Source organism: Mustela erminea, chromosome 3 (assembly GCF_009829155.1).
Source record: "Mustela erminea isolate mMusErm1 chromosome 3, mMusErm1.Pri, whole genome shotgun sequence".
Lineage (NCBI taxonomy): Eukaryota > Metazoa > Chordata > Mammalia > Carnivora > Mustelidae > Mustela > Mustela erminea.
The window spans coordinates 119,335,669-119,361,006 of NC_045616.1; the positions used below are offsets into that span (position 1 = coordinate 119,335,669).

The following is a 25,338-nucleotide window of genomic DNA, read 5'->3' on the forward strand; positions in this document are numbered from 1 at the left end:
GGCTGGACGTGGAGGCTGGAAAGCGCTTTGGTTATTGAAGTGTTACGTTTGTGTGAGGAATTGTAGTTGTCAGCGTTGGAGAAGTTGGGAGCTCTTCCTGACCTCTGGTGTCCCGTTTGAGACCTGGTCTTGTATGTGGAAAGAAGTGAGAGCGCCTGTTTGTTCGCCTAGAGCCGTACTAATAACGACAGTAATGACACGACCACCTCCTCCGTCCTAAAGCCCCTGTTACCTCTTTGAGGCTGTGTGCCAGCCTCCGTTCCCAGCCCCTCGCGTACCTCAGGTGCTGGAATCCTTGTAGGAACCCTGCCAGGCGGGCGTGCTAGCCCCGTGTTACAGCTGAGGAAGCGGGGAAGCAGCTAGGGGAACCGACTTCCTCGCAGTTACGGCCGTCAGGAAAAGTTGGAAGAAAGTCCGATTCCGGAGCCCGTGTTCTTAGCTGCTACACTAACCCCCCTGCATTTTGGTAACTGTGTGGCTGGAAGTTCCCAAGGAAAATGGGGGAGGGAGTATATGTACATATAAATGTGTGCGTTTTTATTTTTAAGAAACAGGACTCAGCCGTTTAATTTTGTGTCAGTTCCTGGAGTCTTTCCACTCCAACGAAAATAACATACACTCACTACAGGATACTTGGAAAACTTACAAAAACCTTAAATACTGCGATTCCGTATACCTGAAATTTATTCCTTTTTTGTTGTTGCTTTTCCTGTTAGAGAATGAATCCGTTGAGAACAGCCATTATAATAATGAAAGTGACGGTAATGATAATAGGAACAGCCACCACCTTTCCACCTACCCTAATGTCTAGCGCATTCTAGATGCTCATTAAATCTTTGGTGCACAAATGAAGGAATAGACGCAGTGCTTAATATTTTGGAATATGCCCTTCCAGTCTTTTATAAAATCATATTAATTATTTATGGATATGTATGTTATATATATTACACAGTAGTTGCCCCTTATTTATGGGTGATATGTTCCAAGATGTGAGATGATAAAATGCCGATGAGGTGAGATGAGGTGAATGATATAGACACTGTGATGTAGCATTAGGCTGCTATTGACCTTCTGACAACACCTCAGAAAGAGGATCATTTGTTTCCAGACTCTGGATGACCACATGTACCCGAAACCTTAGATAAGGGGGACTGCTGTATATAGTATACTACTTATAAAATATATATTATTATGTTGTAATTTAGGAAGAGCATATAAGGAAAGTGAAATGATAGTGTAAAAAAAGTACATATTTATTTAGCCACACAAAACATTGATTGAACTTTACGCAAGAACTGTGTAGTCTTTTCTCTTAGGTTCTTGGAGTAAATGGGGCAGAAATTGTCATAAATTTATTTTTAATCTCCAAAACTTGGGTACATAGTAGGTATTCAAAAAATGTTTGCAAATGAATGAATGTTTCAAAGTTGGTGTGTATATGTGTGGGTAGTTTCATCTGAATTTTTTTTCTGTGTGTTTTGGTAATGTATAATGTATGTATGTCATATACCCATATGATCTAGGCTCCGTGGTGCTGTGTAAATCTATCTTTCTAGGCTTATGGCTTTTCATTATTCTCCCTGCTATATTAACTACTGTTATTTGTTGATATTCCATGTCTGTCCATTCCATTCACACTTCTTCCCATGTGTCGTTTCCACACTTTTGAATTTTCTCATTGGCACCTTCACCTGCCAAAATCCCAAGTGCCCTTCAAGACAGGTGTTGCAAGCTCACATGTATACTTGGGCTAATCAGGTAACAAATGAGCCAAGTAGGTTTAGGTGGAGATTACAGAGAACTAGAGAACATTTTCCTGTCTAAAAAGGCCCAGCAACTCTTTGGTTTGAGCTGATTATTACCATTTTATTTTATTTTATTTATTTTTTTTTTAAAGATTTTATTTATTTATTTGACAGACAGAGATCACAAGTAGGCAGAGAGGCAGGCAGAGAGAGAGAGAGAGAGGGAAGCAGGCTCCCCGCGGAGCAGAGAGCCCAACGCGGGGCTCGATCCCAGGACCCTGAGATCATGACCCGAGCCGAAGGCAGCTGCTCAATCCACTGAGCCATCCAGGCGCCCCGATTATTACCATTTTAAAAGTGGGCGCAGTGTTACCAGATATTTCAATTTTACTAGAGAAGTTGAAAATCTGTATTTATGTAGGAAGTCTGATTTTTAAAAATATTTTTTTTTCAGGATTTTATCTATTTGAGAGAGAGAGACAGAGAAAGCATGAGTGGAGAGTGGGGTAGAGGGAGAAGGAGAAGCAGACTTCCACGGAGCCGGGAGCCAGATGCGGTGCTTGATCCCAGGACTCTGAGATCATGACCTGAGCTGAAGGCAGTTGCTCAACCGACTGAGCCATCCAGTCTCCCCTGAAGTCTGATTTTTAAATGTTAGCAAATAATATAAAAGTTTGAACACTGCGCAGGCCAAATAACATTTAAAGGCTAGATTAGGCAGTCACATTCTGAGTTTATGGCCATTATTTTTTTGCTATTTCAGATACTTTGTGCGTGAATCCTATTCTCTGATTCCAGCAGACTTCTTTTCTGTTCTTTTAGCATTTTATATATACCTCACTTATAATACTGTTTCCAAGGTGCCTTTTGTTTTTGTTTTGTTTTGTTTTGAGAGGGAGAGAAGGAGGGGGAGAGGCAGAGGTAGGGGTGGGAGAGAGAGAATCTTAAGCAGGTTCCATACCCAGCATGGAATCTGACTCGGGGCTTGGTCTCACAACCCTGAGATCATGACCTGAGTGGACATCAAGAGTCAGATGCTTAATGACTGAGCTACCTCAGTGCACCTGTTGACCTGCCTTAGTTCCTTTTTGTTTTCTTTTTTAGCTGCCTTAGTTATAGGCTGGGATAAAATGTTTGCAAACCATGTATCTGACAAAGGACTTGAATCTAGAATTTATAAAGAGCTCCCAAAACAAAAGAAAAAAAAAAAACCAACAAAGAAAATGAACAAAACATTCAAATAGGTATTTCACTGAAAGGGATATACAGGTGGCAAGCACATGAGAAGATGTTATATATCAAAAGCCATTATAAAAATACAGTTTAAAGCCACAGCGAGATTATTACAGAATCGCTCAAAAAAAGGAAAAAAAAAGAACCACCAGATGGTGGTGAGAATGCTGAGAAACTTGATCACTCATACTTCACTGATGGTGATGTAAAATGGAAAGGGTAGCAGTTCTTAAAAAACTGACTAAGTACTTAACATGATCCAGAAGCTACACTCTTGGTCATTTATTTCAGAGAAATGAAAGCTTATGTTTCAACAAAAACCCATACATTAATGTTCATAGCCATTTTATTTGTAATAGTTCCAAACTGGGAATAGCCGAGATGTCCTTCAGTGTGTAAGTGGTAAAACAAATCCATCCATACCAAGGGCTACCGCTCAGCAAAAAAGGGAAGAAACTGTTGATCAAACAACTTGGATGGATCTTGAGGCACTTATGCTGAGTGAAAACAGTTGATCTCAAAAGGTTACATACTGTATGAATCCATTTATATAACATCTTGCATGGAGATGGAGAGCAGATTAGTGGTTGCTGTGTGGTGGTAGTGGGAGGTGGGTGGGGAGATACGGCTGAAAAAGGACAACACAAGGGATCCTTCTGATTGAACTCTTCTGTCTCCTGAGTGTGGTGATGGTCACACAAATCTATACGTATGATAAAATTTCATAGAGCTAAATACCCACACCTGAGCACCTGTAAAACTAATGAAATCTGAAGAGGCTAATGGGTTGTATCAATTTCCTGGTTGTCATATTACACAGTGGTTACAGTGGTCATTGCCCTTGGAGGAACCTGGGTGGAAGATACACAGATCTGTCTGTATTTCTTACACCTGCATGTGACTCTAGGATAATCTCAAAAAGCATAAACAAATAACCTGCACCAAAAAAGCCTATAAGATTAATTTTTTCTTTGACTTTTATTTTACAGGCAATGATCTAATCATGTCAGAGAAAGATGATACTGAGACTCCAGTGATAACTGAAGCATCCTCCACCCTTGAAGATGGGAACTGTGAGCCAGTCAAGAATTCTGAGTCTGTTGACCAAAGTGCCAAGCCAGAGAATAAATCAGAACCTGTAGCTATCACTCGGAAAAGACCAGAGTCCAAACCTTCCAGTGACCTTGAGACTTCAGAAGTTCTCCCTGTTGAGGCATCACAGGCTGTAGGCAAAGTAGAGTATCTGTTAAAACACTGGGATTAAAAGTTAAGGTTAAAAGGCATTTGGAACCAAAACCAATTTAAGATTGTATCTATTTGTTTCCTTTAAAAGCTGTAAAAATTTTTCTCAGTTTTATAAACGACTTTATGAGTAGTTGCCTTTGCTATATGGTACTTAAATGCAGGTAACATAACATATGTCAGTCAAGCAATACAATTCTTTAGCTTAATGATATGTATTTCTTCACCTGTACTTGGGGCTAATAATTAAGATACCTTGTCTGTACACTCTCTTACTCTCTACTTTTCCTCTTTTCTGTTGCCTTTTGTTTTTCTTCCTACGGGGAATAATAGGAGACTGTTTCCAAAGATGTACCTCAGACTGGATGGGGATATTGGGGCAGCTGGGGCAAGTCCTTACTTTCTTCAGCCTCAGCTACTGTAGCCACAGTAGGTAAGATCATTTGTCATTTTATTAATTTTTGTGTGGATGTTGCAACACATCTGTGTTAAAAATGACTTTGTTAATAATTCTTCTTCCATGTTTACTTAAGGGCTTTATAGTTTGAGAATTCATTAGGAATGATGGACTGATTTATAGTATACCTGGAGTTTGCAGCATTTTCTCATTAGCATTTCTCATTAACGAGAAAATGAGAAATTGTTAATATAAAACTATTGTTTGGTGGTAAAGCAAGTTTATTGTGTTTTTTTTTGTTTGTTTTATTTTTTGGTAAGATTACACTCCCAAACATTAGGTATGTATGGTCAGAATAACATGTCTGTAACCATAGTGATTTTAAAAATCTACAGGATTGTTTTGGTTTGTTTCTTCAGTTTAGGTGGCTAATAGTAATACTCAAATGTAAAAATGTAACCATTTTTCTCATCAGGACAAGGTATTTCAAATGTTATTGAGAAGGCAGAGACTTCTCTTGGAATTCCTAGTCCCAGTGAAATTTCAACCGAAGTCCAGTATGCAGCAGGTCAGTATGTGGAAACATTAAGATCTAGAATTTTGGGTCAAAATGGAACAGTTCAGCTCATTTTTCAGTATATATTTAATGAGTGTCTGATATTCAGGGCATCATGGCACTGGTGAGAAAGGAATTTGGAATCTTTGACTAACAGAGGTCTGTGTCCTTTAGCCACTTTAGTCATCTATGAAGTGGGATGATCTATGTCAAAATACTGTTACAAACATTAAATAAGGCTATGAATGTAGAATATAACAATCTCCTAGCTTTGTGTTTGGTACAAATGAGTAACAACCCAAGAAAAATTAACTAAATTTGACTCCATTGTGACACGAAAAAATATTCTAACATGTTTAGTTTTGGGGGTTTATTTTTTTTGTGTGTTTGGATTTTTATAAGATGGAATTTAATTTAATTTAATTTTTTTTCTTTATTTATTTATTTATTTATTTGACAGAGAGCGAGAGAGATCATAAGTAGGCCAAGAGGTAGGCAGAGAGAGGGGGGAAGCAGGCTCCCCGCTGAGCAGAGAGCCCGACACAGGGCTCGATCTTAGGACTCTGAGATCATGACCTGAGCCAAAAACAGAGGCTTAACCCACTGAGCCACCAGGCATCCCAAAATTTAATTTAGATACCTGCTTTGATTAGTGTGCTCTTACTTAAGCCACAGAAGACAGAATTATAACCAGGAATCAAGGTGGCCTGGGACCAGAAAACAGGAAACTTTTCAGGCCCTGATTTTGCTTTCTCTATCACTCAGGGGCTTTATTGTCTCTCACTCTTGTTTCTCTTTGATCGTCTTATTTTTTTCTCCAATAAGCATAATTTTCTAGGATAAAATTTTAAATAGGCCATATTTTAAAAAGTCAGATTTATTGATTTTATAATTTGTATGTATAATTGAATGTAATATATATGTAAATATATAATTTATATACAGTAATGCTTATTCTTTTTAGGTGTACAGTTCATGTGTTTCAACGAGCATACAGTCTTGTTTACACAGTAGAATCACAGTCCATTGTGATTATACAGTATAGAATATATCCTATATGTGTATTGATAATCAAAATACAACGATATTTTTATCACCCCCCGAAAGACTCCTCATGCCCCTCTGAGGTCACTCCCATCACTTAACTCTCAGTTTTTGGCAACTGTTAATCTATTTTCTGCTTCAATTTGACTTAAATTTGACAGAAGATCACATACATGGAAACATACAGTATAAAATGTATTGTTACAGATATCAGTAGTTTGTTCAAACAACTGGATTTCATTTTTGAAATGAAAATGAAAAAAGCTATGTTTTGGGTAAATAGTTTAAAATAATAAAACAAAAAGGGCTAAGGTTACCCTGTGTATTGGAAGCAGGGTCTAGTTTCTAATATTTCACATAGATGCTGATAAAGCAATACTATTTATGGACCATTCCTTCATGTTTACACATCCCTTTCCTCCTGTAGGAGAGACAAACGCCAAAGAGAATGCAAACTCCTTCCCATTGACTGGGCCATTTGGTGTATTCTCAACCATCTCTACTGCTGTTCAGACCACAGTGAGTAAAATGCACAGTGGACTGTACACCTCTGTGAATATAGTGTTTTTTGTTTCATCTCTTCCTTTTTTTCTTGAAAAGCCATGAGGACTGATTACTATTATGGGAGTCCAAATTGCTGGATAGATCACTTTGACCTTAGTGGAAGAGTGAGAGCTCCTTGAAAACTTTCTTAAAAGAAGTAGAGAGCAGAATATGAAGAGTAACAGAGAGGCAATGTACATAATAATTTATGGAATATGAATTCTGAGTTTGGTGGCCTAGAAAATGTCCCTACTTTACAAAATATTTTCCCCATAATTGCATAACTATAGATGATTAGAAACATTTTTAAAGGATTTTATAGGAAACATAATGTCTGTCTTAATGAGAATAGATAACTAGTACTACTTAATTTTAATATCTTGAAGTAAAACATATATACAGAAAAGTGAAGTTCTAAGTATTCAGTTTGAATTTTTACAGTGTGAACACACTCAGACTAAAATTCAAACATGATGGTACATCATAGGTTTTCCACCTGTGCCCTCTTCCAGCCATCCGCTTCTTCCTTTTGCCCATCAAAATAACCACAATCCTGACTTCTACCATCATAGAGTAATTTTGCCTACTTTTAAACTTGACATAAATGGAATCATACAGTAAGGTACCTTATTGTGTTTGGCTTCTTTTACTCAACATTATGTTTGTATGATTTCTCTTTGTGTAGTGTGTGTGGTATATTCCATTTTCTTTGCCATATTCCATTATATGACTATGTAACATTTATTTATTCCATGGTTGGTGAGTACTGGAGTTGTTTCCACTTTTTAACTTTTACAACTAGGAATGCCATGAACATTTTGTATATCTTTTGATGAGCCTCCGTATGCAACCATGTATAGAGTTGTTGGTTCATAAGGATATTCATATGGTTAGTGGTAGTAGATACTGACATACAGTTCTCCGGAGTGTTTGAACCTGTTTATAGTCCTAAAAGCAGTGGATGATTGTTTTAATTGCTCCACATTCTTGCCATTGCTTGGTGTTGTAAGCCACTATTTTATATAATCAAAACATGAATATGTCTTTTTTCAGTATTACTGTAATGAATTTAATTACTGAATGTAATTATTGCATGTGTTTCCTAGGGAAAGAGCGTGATCAGTGGGGGTTTGGATGCCTTAGAATTCATTGGGAAAAAGACAATGGATGTAATAGCTGAAGGGGATCCTGGATTTAAAAGAACCAAGGGTCTGATGAACCGGAATTCTACATTGTCTCAGGTACTATTTGTCTTTATCCATTTACTTCATGTTTCTGTTTTGATCTGTATTTTTGCCTGTAGTAGACCTTGTTAATAATGCCTTTTGAAAAATTTTCCATGATATTTTTATTAAGGCTTTTTTGGGGTGGGAATGTGACTGATGAGAGCTTTAGTGTTTAGAAAAATGCCCAGTTCTTTTTTTCCTCCTCTTTCTTTTCTGTAAGAGGCTCCTATCAGTACAACAGAAGGCAACAAGCCCTTTCAGAGTTGTTGAGTACATTAATGTTTAAAGCACTCTCCATCCGGTTCCTTGGGTGTTATTTATTCTGTCCAAGATTGAATTATGTGTGACCATTTTTTCCCAGCAGTTCCTTAGCCTATCAGATTTGAATTGCCATGCCAGGAATGAAAGGGCACTGCTCTGTCCTGTTACCATCTCAGCTTTGCTTCCTTCAGCTCTCAGAACTCACCCTTGAGCTCCCATTACTTGCTGCAGGGTAAGCCTCCACCTTTTTTTCAGGTTTTACGAGAGGCAAAGGAGAAAGAAGAGCTATGGACCTCCAATGATGTTGCCTTGGAAACGGACAAGAAAACTCATTATGGGCTCCTCTTTGATGAATTTCAAGGCCTTTCGCATCTGGAAGCTCTGGAGATGCTTTCCCGAGAAAGTGAAATAAAGGTAATTCCAAATCAGCAATTTCAACTGGATGGTCTCCAAACAAAGGAGCGCTGCATAGTTTCTTCTGTTTGTACAGTTGGAAGATGAAATGTATTTCACATGGAGGCTTGAGACTCTTGGAAAATACTACACCACAATAAACAAATGTTTGAACTAATTACTAGAAATAGAATGAGTCAGGTGTTATTTATTTTAATTTAAATAAAAAAGGATAGGGAACCAAGAGATCTTAATAGCACATCTGTGTTTTCCCTTTGCCTTGGTCTTTTTTTTTTTTTTTTTGATAGTCTCTCTGGCTTAAGCTGCTAGTCTGGATACAATTACCTGTTAGTTTTTAATTGATTCAAGACTGTTTAACTTCCCCCTAATTTCTTAGCCATTGTTAAACAGAAATAATTCCTGGATGTTTCTTGTTTTTATTTTTATTTTTATTTTTTTAAAGATTTTATTTATTTATTTGACAGACAGAGATCACAAGTAGGCATAGAGGCAGGCAGAGAGAGAGGAGGAAGCAGGCTTCCTGCCGAGCAGAGAGCCCGATGCAGGGCTCCATTCCAGGACCATGAGATCATGACGTTAGCCGAAGGCAGAGGCTTTAACCCACTGAGCCACCCAGGCGCCCCTGTTTCTGGTTTTTAATTTTTTCTTTTTAAGTATAAATTCTCCCTATCTTCCTATAATGACTGATCTCTTGTATTAAGATATTTAAAGAATAGTTTGTATTGACTGGTGAGCTCATAATTTTATTTTAATTTCGTCTGTAGCCTCTTCTCCATTTGAAAATGTTTTTTTCTTTTGTACTCTCACAACTTTTTATTATTTTATATCCATTCAGGTGAAATCTATTCTTAATTCTCTAAGTGGAGAAGAATTAGAGACTCTAAAACTTGAATTGGAGCAACTCAAGGAAGCATTTTCCCTAGCAGAGTTCTGTGAAGAAGAGGAAGAAGAGAAAAAAGGTAATATGAAAATCCAGTATTTGAGTGGAAGGGATGTTAAATGTTTATATGCAGTGTATTGCCCTGGAAACTAATTATTTTCTCTTTAATTAACTAGTCTGATTTTATTTTTTGCTGTCTTGCCCCTGACTAGGTATTTGTATGAGTAGTTGGTCTTAAGTGCATATCTTTGCCCCACTTCTCCCTTCTGCCCCACAAACTGTGACTTCTCCAGGTCTCATCTTCAACTCACAAAACTGCCTGCTTTTTTTGCTTAGAGAATCGCCCTTGTTAGATTCCTGCCTCAGTCTGGCTTGTCATCCCTGTGAGCTTTTATATCCCTAGATACTGCTCCTCTGCCTCTCTGACTCCTATGATCCCTGTCCTCATCTTGAATTCAGGCATGCAGGGTGGCAGTTATCCAAAATGTAGGTGATGATTTGTTTTTGTATTTTCCAAAGCTTTTTTTTAATGCCATATTCTTAGTATCTGCATACTCCTAAAAATATTAGTAATTATCAGGAAACAAGGTCATTTACATAAGGCATAATTTCTAGTCAACTGAATCTTAAGGTTTCGAGAGTTGTTTTATTTTAAAGTTTAGCTGGAAATATTTCTAATATGCATTATACACTAACTTTTTTTAGTAGAATCTAAGGAGTACAGTTTTTTTGCCTTTTTTTTTTAATGAAATGATCAGTTACAAACATTAAAAGTAAAAATAAAAAACAAAACCAACATTAAAAATGACTAGAAAAATTCTTTCAGGGTCCATCAAGACGTATGAGTCAATCACCCATATGGTAGATTAAGTTAGTGGTTTGAAAAGTGTGGTCTGCAGATTCTTGGGTTCCCAGGATCTTTGCAGGGAATCCATGAGTCAAAACTCTGCATCATAATACCAAAATGTCTTTTTCTTTTTAAAAAATGTGTTTGTTATTTTGACATTCACGCTGATGGTGCAAAAGCAGTGGTGAGTAGAATTACTGGTGTCTTAACACAGATAATACAATGATACCAAATTGTGCTAATACTTTATTTTCACTCCCATGCATTCATAGTAAATACATAAATAAATAAAATATTTTTAAGGTGCCAGTTTCATTTAAGCTTGTCCTCATGAAACAGTAACAGTGATATATCTCACTGAGTCTTGACCCTTGAGTACACTTATTTTTCGTATTTGTGTGATGCATACTGAAGTTGTCTCAAGGAAAAGCACTGTTATTTCAGCTGTAAGTGCAAGTACCTGTTTTTTCATGGGACACTATTTTTATTTAAAAAGATTGCAGTCACACAGACTCTTCAGAGCAGGCTATTTGGTAAACATTTTCTTGAAAATGAATGAAATGAGCCTTCACTTGAAGGAAAAATATTTGTGAATAGTAAAATTTAAATTAACTTAAAGTTAGAATTTTGTAAAACTTACGTTTGTTGCTGTGGTGAGCTTGACAGCTTCCCAGTGCTTACAGATTTTTTTGATGAAATTTGTGGTCGTAGTAACAAATTTGATCTCCTAGGCGTATTTAAATGTGATGGCATTTAGAAGATTTGCATAATTCAGAGAATCAGTATTTTCCAGATGACTAATGAGTGGTGTTGCAAAGTCATATCTGGGCAAAAAATAGACCAGTAGATTTTAATTTAATGTAACTGAATTTAAAATTTCATTGTGCGATTCCAGGCTCTACATTATAACTAGCCTTTAAGACTATTTGTTGAGTTTTGGTGTGGTATTAAAGAATATCCACAATTATCTGCAAAGGCAATTAAAGTTGTTCTCCTCTTTCCAATTATGTGAGCTTGAATACACCATGTACTTAAAACAACATATCACAACAAAGTGAAGGTAAAAGCAGATAAAAGAATCCAGCTGTCTCTAAGCTAGGCATTAAAGAGATTTGCAGAGATATAAAACAGTGGCATTCATCTCACTAAAATTTTTCTTTTCTGGAAAATATAGTTGTTTTTCTTAAAAATTATGCCAAATGTATTTAAGGAATTCAAACATTTCAGTTTTAATTTTTAATATGATAAGTGTTGACAGATATGTAACTTACATTAAAAAAGAACTTTTTGAGAACCTCTTGGGGGTTCTCAAAAAGTTTTACGAATGTAAAGGAGTCCTGAGATCAGAGTGTTTTTGAGAGCTGCTATATTAAATTATCCTAAACTGCTATGCTTTTAGAGATGTTTCTGTTATTTTTCAGAATTGTGCATCTTTATGTCCTGTGCATTTATCTGTCCATCTTTTAATTCTCTTCACTTTCAGTGAGATTGCTTCTAATACCCTCTGAATCTCATTTTCTATCTTTAATCAGCTTTGGGTGGAAAACCAGTTAACCTACTCTTACTCAAGTTGTATATTAAAAGGACCGTCTGACTGAGAGTCTTAAGGCCTTTCTTTGAGAGAAGGAGGTGAAGTAGAATGTATGGATATTATACTGAGAGATACTTCCTCTTTTTTGTTCCCATCTGTGTTTTGTACTGCTTTCTAAGAGGTCGCATTGGCTGGTTATATAACACCTTGCTATATATTCTATGTAAAGATACTGGTCCTGATATAAAAGGCGCTTGAATAAAAGTTTTTAAGCTTACCTGAAGTATTGAATAGATAGTATAGCTTAGTGGATGAAAGGATGGGTTTTGGAGTTAGACCTGAGTTCAAAATCAAGATCTGCTGTTTCCTAAGTCATATGACCTTGGATAATTAACACTGAAATTCTGTTTTCTCATCTTTAAGAAGAAGATGCTAATCCCTCTCAGGTTGGTATAAGGACTAAATAAAATATTTAAGGTCTGATACATGGTAAGCACTTAACAGATGGTGGCTGCTATTTTCATTATCAGGGTAGCATAAGTAAATAAAGATCTGTGCTTAGCAGGAAATCCATAAATTAATTTTTATTTACTTAAGTTGCTCCATTGTTCCTAACTAAACCCAAGTGTGGCAGTCCCCAGTTATTTATAAACTTAATTTATTTGTACATAATACCATTAACAGTATTTGTTCAATTTAGTCAACATCTGGCTTTGCATAGTAATCAGAAATCCTGATCTTTAAGTACCATTCTGAGGACTCTAAGGCGTTTCTGAAAAGAAGGATTTGTGTCTCTGATATTTTTCTCCACTACCTGTTTGCCAGAGATAGAGGGCTCTGAAAAGAGAGCACTACAGTGCTGCACACTACCCTCCCCAACAGTTTTCCCCAGGGATTTTGGGTGAAAATGCAACACTGACCTTGGTATTACATTTCAGTGAAAATGTAAAAAAAAAAAAAAAAAAAAAAGAAAGGCTGTGGTATCAAAGGGGAGAGGAAACCACAGAAGATGGAGACCCCAGCCTTTTCTAAGTCCCACCAAAGCTCTAGCCATGCCTCCTTTCCATCCTCACACTTTTTCCCCCCTCTTTTCAAAAAAGATTTTATTTATTTATTTGTAAGAACGAGGTGGGGAGGGGGGGGCACACAAGCATAAGCAGGGGGTGTGGCAGGCAGAGGGAGAAGCAGACTCCCTGCTGAGCAGGGAGCCCCGATGCTGGACTTAATCCCAGAACCCTGGGATCATGACCTGAGCCAAAGACAGACATTCAACCTACTGAGCCACCCAGGCATCCCTCATCCTCACACTTTTATCTTAACACAGCAACTACTTTTTATACTTAGGCATACATGACAGGCTCTCCAAACATTTTTTGATCAACCTTAGCAGTAAAAGTTTTTTTGAGTACTTAGATTTAGTGTATGTACATTTGATGTTTATAAATTATATATATGTACTGCTATAATAATATATTACATATGTTCTAAAGTATACCCTAAAATAGAAGTTTTTAAAAGGAGAAGACAACTGTCTACAAATAAAATGTTCTGTTTTTCCCCTGATACTTTATTGGATTATTTTGTGAGCCCCTTGAGGTACATGGATCCCAGTATAGATTCAGATACTCCCTTGCTCCCAGATAATTTAGAAGCTTTGCTAGGAAAACAAAATGCCTGTTAGATTTTAGATTTTTAGGCAGTAGAATTTAATTAGGTGTTGCTAAGAGGAGTGATATAGGTTACAGCTATAGTATTTAGAAGACCAACTTTTCCCAACCCTTTTATAATGAGGGTCACCAAACTATTTGAATTCTGTCTTGAACACCAAGAGAGAAGGGAAAAGGGATAGCAAATGGAGAGGGAAGAAAAGATGGAATTTTTTTCCTAAGGGTTTTGGGGAGAAAATAGGTATGAAGAAGTAATCATTTGCCCTGGTAAACCATAAACCGGTGATTAAGAAGTACTTGTATAGATTATAAGTGCTAGAAGATTTCTATATACAAGAGTTCTTGCTACATTGTACAGTTAAGAGAAGCTTTGGTCTGAGGAAATTAAGTAAAATTTAGATGAGTAGAAAGGAAAACAGCATTTCTTGCCATTTGTTTGGATGTGGGTTTTTTTTTTTTTAAAATTGACTCACCTATTTGCCTGTATGTTTCAAATATAAGCATTATATGTTTCCCATCATCTCTTAGGCTTCTTAACCCATAGCTTTATTACCATTCTTCCAACATTGTGGAATCCCTTTTTCTTTTCCGTTCTTCTTATCCATCATTATCTCCTGCCTGGATCCTCAGCCTTCTGCTCCCCTTCTTGTTCCCAATTAAGTTCATCTCCACCCAGGAGCCAGAGTGGATCTTTCTAAAATTTCAATTGGACATACCTGTCTCTCTTTAAAATCATTCAGTGTCTCCTCACTCCCTTAATAAAAAGCTTGGATTCCTCACCATTGGTTTTTAAGGACATCTTTTACCTGGATCCTACTTAATGTTCTAGCTCCGTTCTTACCTCTCTTCTCTCCCTTACATTAAGACACTTCCAAACATATTAAACTTGTTGCCGTGCTTTCTTTCACCTTGGTATCTTTTACTTGTTTTCACTGTCTCTTTTTTTTCTCCTGGCTAAGTTATACTCACTTTTTATATCCTGACTTAAATTCCGCTTTCTTAGAAGAACAGACATAGTACCTGCTTAGTACTCTGCCTTCACCAGTTCTCATTCCTACATCTGGAATATAATATAAAGAGCACAGGATTTGGACTGGAGTGGAAAGGCCAAGGTTTGACTCCTAATCTTTGCTATGCAATTTTGTGGAAATAACCCCTTCAAGCCCTAGTTCATCTCTAAAATGGGATAATGATACTTTTTTGCAAGCGTATTGAAAGAATTCATTGGCATATATAGAAGGATTCTGTAAGCACTAACGCACCATGCTCATTTAAATTGCTGTTACTATTAGTGCTGCTGCTCCTGCCATGCCTCTCTTCTTCTTCTTACTGCCCACCACCCCCATCCCTATCAGTCTTTCTGCAGTGTCTTAAATAGGACTTGGGTTTTGTTTTTGTTTTTGTTTCTGTTTTTTTGTTTAAATATTTTATCTATATATTTTCAAGAGAGAGCACGAACATGCATAAGCTGGGGGAGAGGCAGAGGAAGAGAGAGAAGCAGGCTCCCCAATGAGCAGGGAGCAGATATGGGGCTTGATCCCAGGACCCTGGAACCAAGACCTGCACCCAAGGCAGATGCTAAACTGACTGAGCCACCCAGGTGCCCCTGTTTGTTTTTTTTTTTTTCAGGGGACGAAGACTTTACCAAAGAGATAACAGATCTATTTTCCCAGCTGCATGTCTCCTCCAAACCCGAGAAACTTGCCAGGGTAAGTTATTACTTGGTGATTTTCTTTCTTTCTTTTTTTTTTTTTTTTTTTTTTACTTGTGTTGATTTAGTAGATAAAGAATATAAGATTCTAACTTCGTGGCAAGGGTGTCAACAAACTGGGGGTATATTCTGAGTTCCGTATCTTCTACCTGCCTTCTGCTATGACAGGTTAGCATGCAGATCTCACATCTGCCCTGCCTGCCCCACACTTCTGCCACCCTCACCTGTTTTCATTTGGAATGCTGCTTATCTGAAAGCTCTTATTAGGCCACAGGGTTGGCAGCCTTTATGAGACCAGTGGGCTTGCCTCACTTGAGGTCTTCCTCTTCTCAGGGCTCTGAGTAATTCAAAGATGATGGAATGTGGCCCCAGCCCTTATGGACTGGATGGAGATTATCATTTCCCGCAGCACAGTGACCCTTTAGCTTGTGCAAATGAGAGTCCCTTGGCCTAAGCCTTGGTCTTTGATGGTGGTGTCTGAGCTATCCTTACACATTTGGAACATGGAAGGGCTTTAGTCAAAGTCAGTAGGGAGGGTCTATTTTCAGAGCAATACTCACCTCGCATATATGCCAGTGCCAGCTCATGGGACACTATCCACTGGGTCTTGAGCTGCTTGCTGCCTCTTCGTCATCCTCTCCCAGTCTCTGGAAACATCTCTGGACCAGTTAATGGCAGGCATACATTGCTGCCTGGCCAGGATAGCCATTATAGTCACTTGCATACCACAGGGCAAGGAATGTGATGCTTGATTTGCTAGCCCACTTTGTCATGCCCAGTGAAAATGCTACATTCCCCAGGAAAATTTTCAGGTCATCCCCAGGCAGCTCATCTTCCTTGTCTCACCTGTAGCACTTGACCTCAGCACTTCTAGCTTGTATCATGGTAGTGTTTTTTGAGTTGGAAATAATATCAAATTTAGAGAAAAGTTGCACAAATAAAGCAAATACAATTCAATATCTTTTATGCAGATACACCCTTTGTTAACAGTTAACTCCATACATTTAATCATTTGTGTTTGAGCATTTGTTCTCTCATTACATGTCCTATCCCTTCCCTCGCTTTCCCCTTCTTCCCTTTCTCCCCTGTACAGCACCACACACGTACACATGCACGCATGCATGTTGTTATTATTGGGACTGTAATTGTAAACATGATAGCCCTTTATTCATAAATATTTTAATATGTACCTACTAAGAATACAGATATTTCCTTATGTCACCACAGTAGTTCTCACTTGCTCTAAACTTAACATTGACACCATATATATTTTTTTTAACAGATTTATTAGAGAGAGAGCAAGAGCGTGAGCAGGGGAAGGGCCAGAGGGAAAGCGAGAAGCAGACTCCCCACTGAGTAGGGAGCCTGACTCAGGGCTCGATCCCAGGACCCAGAGATCATGACCTGAACCGTAGACAGAGGCTTAATGGACTGAGCCACCCAGGCATCCCTGATACCATATTTTTATTTAATCTCTTGTCCACTTGTCCACATTCTGATTTTGGCAGTTGGCCCAAAAATGTCCTTTGTATCATATTTTTTCTTCTAACATTGGAGCTAGTACATAATCATGAATTATGTTTAGTTGTCAAGTACTTTTATTCTCTTTTAATATGGAGTAGTTCCTCATCTTTCCTTGTCTTTTATGATGAGAAATAACAAACTCCTTTCCCCCTATATAAATATAGAGTATTCCTCATTTGGGGTTTGTCTTGTGTTTTCTCATGACTAAAGTCAGGTTATGCCTTCCCAAGCAAGACACTTCATAAGTGACATCGTATCCTTCCCAGGCTATCACACCTACAGCACATGATGTCCATCTGCCCCTTATTGTGATGTGTTGCCTGATTTCTCACTGTATTGTTACAATTTTTCCCCTGTGGTACTAATAAACTTTCTGTGGGAGACATTTTAAGACCAACAAATACCCTGATTCTCCTAATTTCCCTCTTAGATTTGGCATCTATGCATGGTTCTTGCTGCATCAGTGTTTACTGTGATGATGTATTCTAACCCCAGCATTTGCTCCACACTTATCAGTTAGCTTTGGCATTCTACTATAGTTATGAGCTCTCCCTTCTCCTGTTTCTTTATTTATTATCTGTTATTTAATATGATCTCACAGGTTTCTGTTTTTTTCCTTTGGTTTGTGATTCATTACTGTTTTAGTTAGTTTGATATTCAGATTGTCCTTCAAATGGACTCCTGTGTGACATGCACTTATCGTTGTTTGGAATATTTCCTTATTTTCTGTCATAACATGATACCCTGGACTCACTTTGTACCTTCCATATGCCTTCCCTGGAATCAGCCATTTCTTCAAGGAGCCATAGTTCCTTTTTAATAGTCCAGGCTAAGATATGGGTAGTGGATGTGCTCTTCTTCACTGCTCTGGTGTCTTTGCTTCTAGGCCTTGTGGGCAGAGCTAGGAAATGTACTCAGGTACACACACCCCTGTATTTGTACATGTACATACATACATATGTTAGAGATCATGAGTTCATCCTGACAACTCCCAATTTCAGTCCATCCCAGCAGGGTTCTTCCTGCCTTGCCTTTCCTCATGACACGTTTGTGTCTCTCTTCTTTCACAGAAAGAACCCCATCTCCCAACTTTAGCACATGTCCTTATTTCCTCAGTTCCATAATGCATCTGAGATAGTTTCATTGCTTTGCCCATTCTACTATAAAAACAACCTATGGAAGGAATATATGATTTATTTGCTATCTCCGTGTTAATTTAATTTTTGAATATATAGAGTATTATCATGTTTCTGAAAGTCAAAACTGTATAATTCCCATCCATTCCATTTGCCCTTCCCCTTTTAGATATTAAACTTTCTTGCTTTTTGGCATGTCCTTCTTGTGTTTCTTTTTTTAGATAAGTAGATGTATTTTAAAGATAAGGAGATATATTTTCTTTTTATACAAAAGTTTAACATGCTTTGTACTTTAGCATTTTGCTTTATTCTCTTAACCTTATGCATATGTATTTTTATAAATGTGTCATAAGTTGTTTTTATTTGTTTTTTTAAATGTGTATACCTTACCTCCCATCCTAAATCCTTTTTTTTTTTTTTTAAAGATTTTATTTATTTATTTGACAGGCAGAGATCACAAGTAGGCAGAGAGGCAGGCAGAGAGAGAGGAGGAAGCAGGCTCCCTGCTGAGCAGAGAGCCCGATGTGGGGCTCGATCCCAGGACCCTGGGATCATGACCTGAGCTGAAGGCAGAGGCTTTAACCCACTGAGCCACCCAGGTGCCTCCTTTTTTTTTTTTAAAGACTTACTGATTTGAGGGATAGAGAGAAAGAACATGACCCGAGCTGAAATCAAGAGTCGAATGCTTAACTGACTGAGCTACCTGGGTACCCCACCTTCCATCCTAAATCTTAAATTTCTTCAAGGTTAGATCTTTGCTTTATTGGTTCTTAAAATCCCAAATGTACTATTTCTTACTTTGTGGTATTGAGTAAGTTGTTTATCCTCTTTATAAGAAAGGGATGATACAGAGTTCTTGTGAAGAATTAATGTGTTAGTTAATACACACAAAACTTTTATGGAGTCCCTGACTCATTGTAAATGCTCACCATTAATTGTCCTATGTATGGAAGCTAGCCTCATGTATTATACATTCAATTATTTGATAAATACACATATGTCAAGTAACTTTATTTTGCTAGGTGCTAGAGAAATACTAATTAAAAAAACATAATTTGTGTACTCAAGGAGATCATAATAAGTTATTTTAAAAAAGCAAGTAACCCCTTAGCTGTTTGGTACTACTAGTCATTCTCTGGAAGCAGTCTTCACATTGTTTACATTTTGGATGTCGAGTCATAAGAGGTAGAATAGTTAAAGATCAGGGCCTGATTTTCCCCAAGGGTTTATATGGGATACTGTGTCATAAAGGGGAAAAGCAATGAAGCAGGAGTCTGAGAACACAGTTCTGATTCTTTTTCTGATACTTGTGATGTGGGCAAATCCCATTTCTTTTCCTTTTTTTTTTTTTTAAATTCTTAAAATTTATTTATTTATTTATTTATTTATTTGACAGAGAGATCACAGTAGATGGAGAGGCAGGCAGAGAGAAGGGAGAAGCAGGCCCCCTGCCGAGCAGAGAGCCCGATGTGGGGCTCGATCCCAGGACCCTGAGATCATGACCTGAGCTTAAGGCAGAGGCTTAACCCACTGAGCCACCCAGGCCCCCCAAATCCCATTTCTTTTCTAAGCCTCATTTTTTTTTTCTAACTGATAAAAAAACAAGTTGGTTGTAGAAGCTAAGCTCCAAGGTGCCTTTTTTTTTTTTTTTTAAGATTTTATTTATTTATTTGACAAACAGAGATCACAAATAGGCAGAGAGGTAGGCAGAGAGAGAGAGAAGGAAACAGGTTCCCTGGCGAGCAGAGAGCCCAATGTGGGGCTCGATCCCAAGACCCTGGGATCATGACCTGAGCTGAAGGCAGAGGCATTAACCCACTGAGTCACCCAGGTGCCCCTCCAAGGTGCCTTTTAATTCTAAGTCTCCAGGCCTCTCCAGTGGGAAGGTCTAGACTGAATTCTGGGTGTGAGGCCTGGGTAGTATTGCTGATTTTCAAAAGGTATGATAAATTACCTTGATTTGGCACCGTAGTTCATAATGACTTCAAGAGCAGTCATTCTGAGTATGTACTGTGCCTACTTAAACATCTCCTTCAAGTGTACTACATTTATGATACCAGTTTTCTTCTTTTGTGTGGCCTTATCTTCATTTTTCTTTCTTCTTTTAATCTGACACAAATCAATCCCTGGTTTTTCTCTCATTTTATCTCTTCAAAGGAATTGCAGAATATTTCACATACTATTTAGACTGTTAGTCATCTGTTAGGATTCTTTCCAGCCTCATCTCTCACTGTTCCTCTTTTCTCAAAATCTCACCACTCCAACCTCATCTTCTACCATGCTTCTCCCATATTGGTCTTCCTTCTGTTCCTTCAGTACACCCACCTGATTTTCCTCTGCTTATAGCTCTCATTGTCTAAATATTTGCATGGCTGACTCCTTTTAGACTTCAGATTTTGGCTCAAATTTCACTCCTCGAGACCCTCCTGACCACCCAAGCCAAGTCTGCCTTCTCTTCCAGTCCATCTTTCCATCTCTCCGTTTTATTTTCTTTGCTAATTTGTTCGTTTGTTAATTGTCTTTCTGCACTAGAGTAGAGAAGAACAGGACCATGGTTTCTATTAGTTGCCACTGTACTCCCAGCACCTAGAACAGTGTGTAGTAAATATTTATAATGGATGAACTAATTAATAAAGGCCCCATCTGCGCTGGTCTTACTAGTTGCTTCACAGTTTTTGAGTTTTCTTGTTTCCAATCTTTTATATAGTTATTATTATTTTTAATTTGAGAGGTTAATGCAAGTTAATGCAAGTTCTGATCTGAACTTATAGATCAGAGCCAGATTGTTCTTGAGGGTTTTTATGGGAGTTCCTGTGTCATAGGAGAAAGAACCTTTCAATGAATATCTGGGTACATGGGTTCTGCTCTAGGTCATTCATGATTTAGCATTGGGTGTAGCCCCATCTGTTGATTTTAAAGGCTCAACCTCAGTGCTGTATGTTTAATAAAACCTGTGATTTTCATTTCTCAGCTGGAATGACTCTTACAGTCTTCTTTGGATTCCTAGTTACAGCTCTGAGTGCATTCTGTCTGTATAAAGTTCCTCAAGTGGATGCCTTCATTTAATGACAATAAACCTTTTCTTAGAATCTAGGACACTCTCAGTTGCAAATGACAGAAACTGTAGTCAGACTGGCTTAAGAAAAAAGGGGCATTCATTGTCTCAAGAAACTAGAAAATCAAGGGGCAAGACTGACTTCAGGCATGGCTCTCTACCCAGGAACTCTACACCAGTCCTCACACCAATCTCTTGACTCTGCTTTCTTCTGTTTTGGCTTTATTCTTAGAGAATCTTTTCCACATGCTGGTAGGATAACCACTGGTAACTTCAGGCTGACTTTTTTCCAACAGAAGGGGGGCTTCTCTTCCCCAGTAATTTTATCAGATGTCTTGAAACTGATGCTCATTGACCTCGGTTAGGGTCACTTTTCCATCCCTGGATGGGTGTATGAACAGGGGGTTAATATTCTTGGTAACTAAACCTGAATTATTTGCCAACCCTTAGAGCTAGAGGGTGGGAGCAACCCTACCCAAATCACATGAGCTGAGAAAAATCTGGAACCTCCTACCAAAAGAAAGGAGATATGAATGCTGGCTAGGTAAAAACAGTAGGTATCCTCAGTAGTGTGCAGGCACTGGGCGTGTAAATTTAATTCACAGTTTGTAACCATCCTATAGCAATGTTGTTTATGTAGGAGATATGCACATTTAATTTCAGTGTCTTTTGGTAAGTACTAAGTTGAAGGGGTGTTCAGGGGACTGTGGACATAGAACAGGGTTGTTTAGGTGCCCAGTCTCCTGGAAGGTTTTTGAAGGTTTCCTGGAAAAGAACAATGTCTGGTTGGAGGACTGAAAGAAAACTAAGAGCTGCCTTTATTTAGAGAAAAGAAAAGGGTGAGGAAGGGCATTCTAACCTAAGGGAATAGCATGAACAAAGAATGGGCACATTATAGGTCATTATTATCAGATCTTAAAAATGGAAAGTGGTCAGAGATGAAGCTGGAGAAGTAGGTAGGGTCTAGGTCATGGGTACTTCTTTAGTCATGCGTAAGAACATGATCTGGTTGATGGGGAGCCATTGAAGGGAAGAGGAATGATCAGCCTATAACATATCCTAATATATATGTCCAGCAGACAGTTGGAATATGTCATTTCATAAGAGGTCAGTGCTGGAAATAAGGATTTAGGAGTTTGCAGCAGGTAGGGCATACTTAAAATTATAGAATCAGGATGGGTTGAGGGAAAAGGAATAGGGTGAGACAAGTAGAGGGCTAGGCTAGAACTCCAGGTGATGCTGTGTTTAAGGGGCTGAAAAAGAAGGATCAGTACATACAAGAGCCTAAGGAGGAATGCTTGTAAGGGTGGGGGCAGAACTGGAAGATGGTGGTATTAGAAAAGTCAAAGAAAACTGGAAACAACTCAAGACCCATCATCAGGAGAATGGCAAATTATGGTATATGTATAAAATGAACTACCACACAACAAGAAGAAAGAATCAGCAACTGATACTTGGAATAACACGGATAAGTCTAACAGACAGTATGTTAGGTATAAGAAGCCAAACACAAATTAGAAAGGATTTAAGATCTCATTTGTATGCATTTTAAAGACAGGTGAAATTAATTTACGGTGAGACAGAAGAACCATTACCTTTGGGCAAGGGGAACAGTGACTTGGTTTGAGCAGTATTTTTTTTTTAAGATTTTATTTATTTATTTGACACAGAGAGAGAGATCACAAGTAGGCAGAGAGGCAGGCAGAGAGAAGGGGAAGCAGACTCCCCGCAAAGCATAGAGCCTGACATGGGGCTCAATCACAGGACCCTGAGATCATGACTTGAGCTGAAGGCAGAGGCTTGACCCACTGAGTCACCCAGGTGCCCCTGGTTTAAGCAGTATTGACTTGGAAGGGGCATGAGGGGACCTTTTAAATGGGTGATGGGAATATTCCAGATCTTGATCTAGGTTGCAGTTACAAAGGCATATACACATGTGAACATTTCTTGAATTGTGCTCTGAAGATTTGTGCACTTTACGTAAGTTATACCTCAGTTTTCAAGAAGGCCAAAGGATTAGAGAATTTCAAGAAGGAATGAGTGGACCGTAGTGTTAGGTGGTGTTAAGAGAAGTACTAAGGTAAATAGATAGGTGTATGATAAATGTATGTTTGGGTGAGAACAATAGTGCTGACTTACATGATGCTAACATATTTCTGGTAGGTGCACAATGTATATAGTTACCTTCTGGTGAGCTGAATTGAATTGTTGATGGGCAGTAATCTTTTTCTTATTTAGGCAAGAAATACTGCCTATGAATGGATCAATACATCTCTGGCCAAGCCATTAGAAGAGAAGGAAGAAGGAGAGAAACAGTTGGAAACAGAAAAAACTGACCAAATCAATAAAAATTCAATAGAGGTACCAAAGCAACTAAACCTTTTTTCTTTTTTAATGGTGTGGAGATGTTGGTATCACGATCAGGGACGTAGGCACCTTCTGTTTTGTTGCATCACTACTCATCATTTCGACCTTGTAATCCAAGATTGTAGCAGTCTTGTTCCAGACTGTAGAATGAAAGAAGGAGTGAAGAAAAAGAGACCAAGGGTTTGTGTGTGTTGTATGTATCATGAGGAAAGTTCCCAGAAGCTGCTATAAGCCCCTTTTTATCTAAATCTTTTGGCCAAAACTTAGTCACGTGGTCACATCTGACTTCAGGGGAGCTTCTGTTTTTGTAGTTATGAGCCCAGCTTGTAAAATTACATCCCTGCCCTGGTAGAAGAGGAGGTTTACTGAAGAGCAGCTATTGGTCTCTGCTGCTTTCAAGATACTGAATCCTCCTGTATGAGAGAAGCAATCTGACAGCATTTCCTCTGGGCTAAAAACAAAACAAAATAAAACCCAATGCCTTGTTTTGTTTTTCTGTTCAGGATATTCATGCATTTGCAATCCGGAGCCTAGCAGAACTGACTGCCTGCTCAATTGAACTGTTTCACAAAACAGCAGCTCTGGTTCTGCATGGCCAGAAGCAGGAAGTGACTGCCATAGAAAGGAGCAGAGCTCTTTCCCAGTAAGTATAAAGGGTATTCCTGTAAGGGGTGCAAATTGATCAGAGTTTTCTCAGCTTCCTTCCAAAGTTCTAAGAAACTTTCCGCTCGACAAGATGCTATTCTCAGGTTAGAGATTTGTTCATTTTGGGTTTTAGTTATTAAGTAGCCGAAGGGGTTATTTCTTTTCATTGACCCATAAGTCTACATTATAAATGTTTTTATTAACTGGTTGTTTTAGTAATTATTTTTTATTGTTGATAATCTGAAACTAGTTCTCAGATATTGGTTTTAATAAACATAAAATTTTACATAAATAAAAACAGTAGTTCTTTTTAAATTTTTTTTTAAGATTTTATTTATTTATTTGATAGAGGGGGAGAGAGCTAGTGCATAAACAGGGGGAGCGTGAGGCAGAGGGAGAGGGAGAAGCAGGCTCCGCACTTAATAGAGAGCCTGATATGGGGCATGATCCCAGGACCCTGGGATCATGACCTGAGCCAAAGGCAGAGGCTTAACAGACCAAGCCACCCAGGTGCCCCAAAACAGAGAATAGTTCTAAGAACCTGAATTCTTAATAATGGTTATATTCACTATTGAGAGCTAATTATGTGCTAGGCACTATGCTAAGGGACTTAGGTGTATCATTTCTAATTTTTACAGTAATTCTAAAGGTAAATGATTAGTCCCGCTTTAAAGAAAATAAGGAAACACTCTCAAGAAAAATGAAATAATCTGCCCAGTTTCTGCAGACAGGAATTTAATCCCAGGCTAGGCTAAGTCCCTAAGCCCCCTTTCCCACCATATTGCTGATTTTGAATAAAAATTTCAAAAATAATAGAAAATAGATAGTCACAAGAGAAAAAAATACATCTGCTGCTTTCTAAATAAATCTAATTAAATAATGAGAATTTTCATTGGAAAAAGAATTTTTGAGAATGTTTAGTGTGTTAGGATTGGGAGGGACCCTTGATGTTTTCCAGACCTATACTTCACTGTTCTCTGACATCCCACAACAGAGGGCTGGTTTTGTCTTCAACATACTTAGGATGAGGGACTCGACTTCATGGTGTCCTGTTCTTTTGAAAAGTGGCTATTTCTACTTGTCCACCTATATATCTGTGTTTATATGTACACACACATATATATGTGTACAGTAGGTGTATTTGTGTATAAACACACACACATATGTATAGTCTCCCCATTAATCATCAAATAAGTTAGAATCCATGGAGGGGCGCCTGGGTGGCTCTGCATTCGGCTCAGGTCATGATCTCGGGATCCTGGGATTGAGCCTCCAGTGGGGCTCTCTGCTCAGCGGGGAGCCTGCTTCCTCCCT

General features: G+C 38.2%; 1 protein-coding gene across 6 annotated transcripts in view; it reads left to right on the plus strand.

The window, feature by feature from the left end:
* The window catches only part of FAM114A2 (family with sequence similarity 114 member A2), a 34,253-nt gene that overhangs the window by 205 nt on the left and 8,710 nt on the right, over window positions 1-25,338 (plus strand). For 3 of the 6 annotated variants that reach the window (XM_032337232.1, XM_032337231.1, XM_032337234.1), the window contains exons 2-11: window positions 3,968-4,212; window positions 4,554-4,653; window positions 5,093-5,185; window positions 6,645-6,736; window positions 7,867-8,001; window positions 8,503-8,661; window positions 9,497-9,620; window positions 15,216-15,295; window positions 23,251-23,373; window positions 23,883-24,022. In XM_032337232.1, coding sequence (XP_032193123.1) covers window positions 3,982-4,212; window positions 4,554-4,653; window positions 5,093-5,185; window positions 6,645-6,736; window positions 7,867-8,001; window positions 8,503-8,661; window positions 9,497-9,620; window positions 15,216-15,295; window positions 23,251-23,373; window positions 23,883-24,022 — 1,277 coding nt within the window. In that variant the 5' untranslated portion in view covers window positions 3,968-3,981. Of the gene's footprint in view, window positions 1-57; window positions 146-357; window positions 467-3,967; window positions 4,213-4,553; window positions 4,654-5,092; window positions 5,186-6,644; window positions 6,737-7,866; window positions 8,002-8,502; window positions 8,662-9,496; window positions 9,621-15,215; window positions 15,296-23,250; window positions 23,374-23,882; window positions 24,023-25,338 lie in introns of those variants that run through there. The other 3 variants (XM_032337235.1, XM_032337233.1, XM_032337238.1) reach the window with 3 other exon arrangements.